This window comes from Arachis stenosperma, chromosome 6, assembly GCF_014773155.1.
Source record: "Arachis stenosperma cultivar V10309 chromosome 6, arast.V10309.gnm1.PFL2, whole genome shotgun sequence".
In the NCBI taxonomy this organism is placed as follows: domain Eukaryota; kingdom Viridiplantae; phylum Streptophyta; class Magnoliopsida; order Fabales; family Fabaceae; genus Arachis; species Arachis stenosperma.
The window spans coordinates 80180366-80185500 of NC_080382.1; the positions used below are offsets into that span (position 1 = coordinate 80180366).

The following is a 5135-nucleotide window of genomic DNA, read 5'->3' on the forward strand; positions in this document are numbered from 1 at the left end:
TGGTAATGGCCTTGGGATAGGTGTTTCCAGTGGTTCTGCAAGCTCTACTCTCTTGTGGTCTTCAGTGAATTCCTCCACTTTCTTGTAAATTTCTTCCATTTCAACCATGTCTTGATCAAAGTCTTCGATATCTTCCTCATCATTCGAGTCATAGTTAGGAGGTTGAGAAAAGTCTACCTCTGCATCATCTTCATATTCACTTGGGGAAGATTCTTCCATCTCAAAGGATTCACTTGCGGATGCAAGTTCATTACTAAGAGGGATTGACTTGTGATCATCATCACCAAGGAAACATGCGTCTTGGGTTATTCCGTCTAATTCCTCATAAGATACCTGCCTTGGGGGTTGTGCACTATCCTTCTTAGCATCAATTGTAACATCTTCGACGGAATTCTCCACAACTCTGGATTCTTGCGGAGGTTCGGCATCTCCTAAATCTTCAACCAACTCTTCTTTTTCTAAAATGATAGCTTCCTCTACTTGTTCTAGTACGGGGTTATGCTCTATACTGTCCACTGGAGTTTCTAGTGTCTCCTTCATGCTACATTCTTCATTGGATTCTCCACATGAAGCCATGGGGGTTTGTTGAGTGTCTGAATGTTTGGAAGATAATTGATTTATTGCTTGCTCCAGTTGTTGAAGGGTTGCATGAAATTGGTCTACTAATTCTTTGAAGCGAACCTGTGATTCTTGGCTTGATGGATATGGACATGGTGCATAGGGGAGTGGTGGTTCTTGGGAGTAATTGGGTTGGCGTTGGGGCGGATAAGGGTCATACGGTGGCGAATGGCAAAAAGAAGCTTGTGAGTATGGTGGTTTGAAGCTATGTTGGGAGGATGGTCTCTGAGCATAGGGTGGGGCTTGTTGGTAGCTACAAGGGGGTCCACCATATCTATCGGCTTGGTATGCATTGTAGAATGGTCCTTGTCCATGATATCTAGGAGGGTGTTGTTGCCTCAAGGGTTGATCATACACTCTTGGCTCCATCCATCTTTTATTACTTAGACTGTGATGCATATTCCTGTTATAGCTTCCATTTCTTTCAACAAAATTAGAACCAAACTCAAAGCGAGTGGGGTGAGAATTCATAGTAGTTATCAGAAGTAAGAAGGGAAAACAAAAACAAATAAACGAGTAAAAGAAAAATATTTACAATAACCAATAATAAGGCACACGTTTGCAATTCCCCGGCAACGGCACCATTCTGATGATCAGAATTTTGCTAGTAAAGAATTTTATAAAAATAGTCGCGTTGTAAGTATAGCTTCTAAACTAACAGAAAATCCTTTCGTACAAACGTTTGGTTGTCACAAGTAACAAACCCAATAAAATTTATAAACCGAAGTATTCAAACATCGGGTCGTCTTCTCAAGAAATTGCAGGGAGGTATGTTTTATTATTGGTTATGAAAAATAGTGTTTTGGGTTTTGAAAGGGTTTTGAGCAAGAGAAATGGGTTACAGAAATTAATAAATTAATAACGAAGAAATCTCTTGGCAAGGTATGAAAATTGGAAGTCCTATCCTAGTTATCCTTATCAATGGTGATGAGAATTATACTTTTGCTCCCACTAAGTCAACCTTTAACTATGAAGGTCAGTTAAGTGGACAAATTAATTTAACACCTAAAGTCCTAGTTAACTCCTTAAGGAAAGACTATAGTTATAGGAATCTAAATTAATCAGCAAAGATAATAATTATCAATCATGATGAGTTTGACAACTCAAGAGTTACCAATTAATCAACCAAAGCCAAAATGGGAAAATCTAAATTATTTACAATAAATAGAAGAAAGCAATCATGAGTCTGAAATACCTCAAAGTGTATTAATTAAGAAAATCATAACATGAATGGTCCATAAGCCAATTTGGCAACATAAATAATTAACAAATAAGAGAAGTCAAAATAAAGGAATATTGAACCTGATATGAAGATGAGATAATCCTAAAATCAAAAGAAATTCTAAATCCTAATCCAAAGAGAGAGAGGAGAGAACCTCTCTCTCTAAAAACTACATCTCAATCCTAAAACTATGTTTGAATGTTTGTTGTATCCAGTATATCCCATATATCTCCATGAATGGATGGATCCTTCCATTTATAATCCTTTAGTCTGTGTTTTTTGGGCTTGGATCTGGGCCAAAAAGGGCCCAGAAGTCGCTGGGACCGACTTCTACAAATTCTGCAGATCGCGCACGTCACGCGTCCGCGTGGGTCACGCGGTCGCATCATTTGTAGTTTTGCTCTTGCACGCGGTCGCGTCAGTCATGCGTCTGCATTAGTTGTGTTTCGTATGTCATGCGTTTACGTCATCCAAGCGCTCGCATTGATTCTCTTTTGCGCTAAGCACGCGTTCACATCATCCATGCGAACGTGTCACTGCCAGTTTCTCCTAAACTCCAATTTTGTGCTTTCCTTCCATTTTTGTATGTTTCCTTTCCATCCTTTAAGTCATTCTTGCCCTATAAAACCTGAAAGCACTCAACACACAAATCACGGAATCAAATGGTAATAAAGGATAATTAAATTTTTGATTATTTTAAAGCATAAGAAACATGTTTTCTCATATGTCATATCCTAAGGAAAGAATTGCAAAACCATGCAAATTCATATGAATAAGTAGGTGAAGAGTTGATAAAATCATTCAATTTAAGCACAAGATTTATCATGAAATAGTGGTTTATCACTGGTCAGCTGTGCGGAGTTGTGAAGAAAGTGTGTGAATCACGATTTTGCATACCAGATATGCGACACTGTAAAATCCAATGGGGTACACCCTGACACCTACAAGCTACTCTTGTTCCCCTTCTCACTCAGAGATAAGGCAGCAAAGTGGTTAGAAGCATTTTCCAAGGAGAGCTTGACCACTTGGGATGAAGTTGTGAACAAGTTTCTAGCAAGATTCTACCCACCACAGAGAGTCAATAGATTAAGAACTGAGGTGCAAACCTTCAGACAGTAAGATGGTGAAACACTTTTTGAGGCCTGGGAGAGGTTCAAAGACTTGACAAGGAAGTGCCCTCCGGATTTGTTCAACGAATGGGTTCAACTACACATCTTCTATGAAGGGCTATCATATGAAGCAAAGAAAGCTGTGGATCACTCTTCAGGGGGTTCATTCAACAAGAAGAAAACTATTGAAGAGGTCATAGATGTTATTGAGACTGTAGCTGAAAATGAGTACTTCTATGCTTCAGAAAGAGCTCAAAAGAGAGGAGTACTGGAACTCAACTCTATAGATGCCTTGTTAGCACAAAACAAGGCAATCACAGCACAATTAGTAGCCTTAACAAAGAAGGTGGAGGCAAGCCAAGTCTCAGTTGTCCAAGCTCAAGCACCACCACTAGAAGAAGATACACTAGAAGCTGAATGTGAATGGGAGTAGGAAAATTATGTAAACAACCTATCTAGACCACCATATGATCCAAACTCTAAAACATACAACCCAAGATGGAAGAACCACCCGAATTTTGGGTGAAAAAACCAACAAGACCACAAACCATATCACTCCAATCATCACAACAACCACAACCCCAACCACCAATCAAGCAACAACAGACCCTACCACAACTCACAAAACACATCATATCACCCCACTCAGCAAACACACAATAGCCACCACCAGGATACATCAACCTCCACCATGCAACCATGTGAAACCAGCAGCAGTTTCTCAAAATTGGAGGCAGCGATTAGGAAGCTTATAAAAATTGACCGAAACTATCTCCACTATTCTGGAAAGACAGCTACAAGTTGATAGAAAGATAGATGCTAACCAGGAAGAGGCCAGATCCAACATAAAGAATCAAAGGGCAGCGATTTCAAAATTAGAGGCACAATTAGGGAGCTTATCTAAGCAAATACCTATGTCCATGCATACTTTTCCTAGTGACACCATGGCTAACCCAAGGGGAGAGTGCAAAGCTATAACACTAAAAAGTGGAAAAATTGTAGAAGAAACATCCCCAAGTCAAAGCGACCAAGAAGAAGAAGTTGCAAAGGAACCTGAGATCAAGAAGGAAGAAAAGACCTCTACACCATCCTCACCAAAGCAAGTTCTGAAGTCTTATGTGCCACAAGCACCCTATCCACAAAGGCTGAGGAAGGATGGGAAAGACAGCCAGTTCTCTAGTTTCCTAGAAATCTTCAAGAAGCTCCAGATCAATATACCCTTTGTTGAGGTACTAGAACAAATTCCACTCTATGCCAAGTTCTTAAAAGAACTTATGACAAGGAAAAGAAACTGAGGTGAGAAAGAAACTGTGGTACTTACTGAAGAGTGCAGTGCTATAATACAAAAGAAGTTCCTCTAGAAATTGAAAGACCCTGGGAGTTTCCAAATCCCCTGTATCATTGGGGATATGAACATTGAGAAGGCATTATGTGATCTCGGAGCAAGCATAAATCTCATGTCTTTGGCCATGATGAGAAGAATGAGAATAGAAGAAGCCAAGCCAGCAAGAATGACACTTCAATTGGCTGACAGAACATTTAAATTCCCCCATGGTATGGTGGAAGATCTATTGGTGAAAGTGGAGGAATTCATCTTTCCAGCTGATTTTGTTGTGCTTGACATGGAGGAAGAAGCCAACACATTAATCATCCTAGGAAGGCCATTCCTAGCTACTGCTGGAGCTATAATTGATATTCAAAAAGGGAAGCTAGTCTTGAGATTACATGAAGAGAATATGGTTTTCAATGTCTTCAAGGCAATGAGCTAACCCAAAGAAGCCAATTAGTGAATGCATGATGGTAGATACCATTGAAAACTTGGTTCAAGGAGTCCTAGAGGAAGAACAATGTGAAGAAACCCAAGAGCAAGATCAACAAGTCTTATGTGGTGAGCTACCACTGGAGGCTATGGACAATTCAGTCATGATGGATAGGCCAAGCAAGATGGAATTGGGGGCACCAAAGTTGGAATTGAAGATTCTGCCCCCAAGTTTGAAATATGCTTACTTGGGTGATAACAATACATACCTAGTAATCATTAACTCAAACCTAAAAGATGAACAAGAAGAGGAGTTAATCCAAGTGCTGAAACAACATAAGGATGCTATAGGTTGGACACTTACAGATCTAAAGGGAATCAGTCCCTCAATGTGCATGCATAAGATCCTACTTGAGGAAGGTGCAAA

General features: G+C 39.8%; 1 protein-coding gene and 1 non-coding gene across 2 annotated transcripts; one reads left to right on the plus strand and one right to left on the minus strand.

Annotated features, from left to right (window-relative positions):
• Positions 1–2923: 2923 nt before the first annotated feature.
• Positions 2924–3030, minus strand: LOC130937409 (small nucleolar RNA R71). The gene has a single exon (XR_009068631.1). It is a non-coding gene; the product is annotated as a small nucleolar RNA R71 (small nucleolar RNA).
• An 863-nt stretch (positions 3031–3893) lies between these two features.
• LOC130934226 (uncharacterized) lies at positions 3894–4718 on the plus strand. The gene is made up of 2 exons (XM_057863815.1): positions 3894–4178; positions 4374–4718. The coding sequence occupies exons 1-2, from the start codon at positions 3894–3896 to the stop codon at positions 4716–4718; spliced, it is 630 nt and encodes a 209-aa protein (XP_057719798.1).
• Positions 4719–5135: the final 417 nt, after the last annotated feature.

Bases quoted from the DNA above. Each gene is read 5' to 3' on its own strand.
- LOC130934226 (XM_057863815.1), top strand. From the start codon at position 3,894: ATGGCTAACCCAAGGGGAGAGTGCAAAGCTATAACACTAAAAAGTGGA. The intron at 4,179-4,373 runs GTACTAGAACAA...AACATTGAGAAG, and splicing joins TCAATATACCCTTTGTTGAG to GCATTATGTGATCTCGGAGC.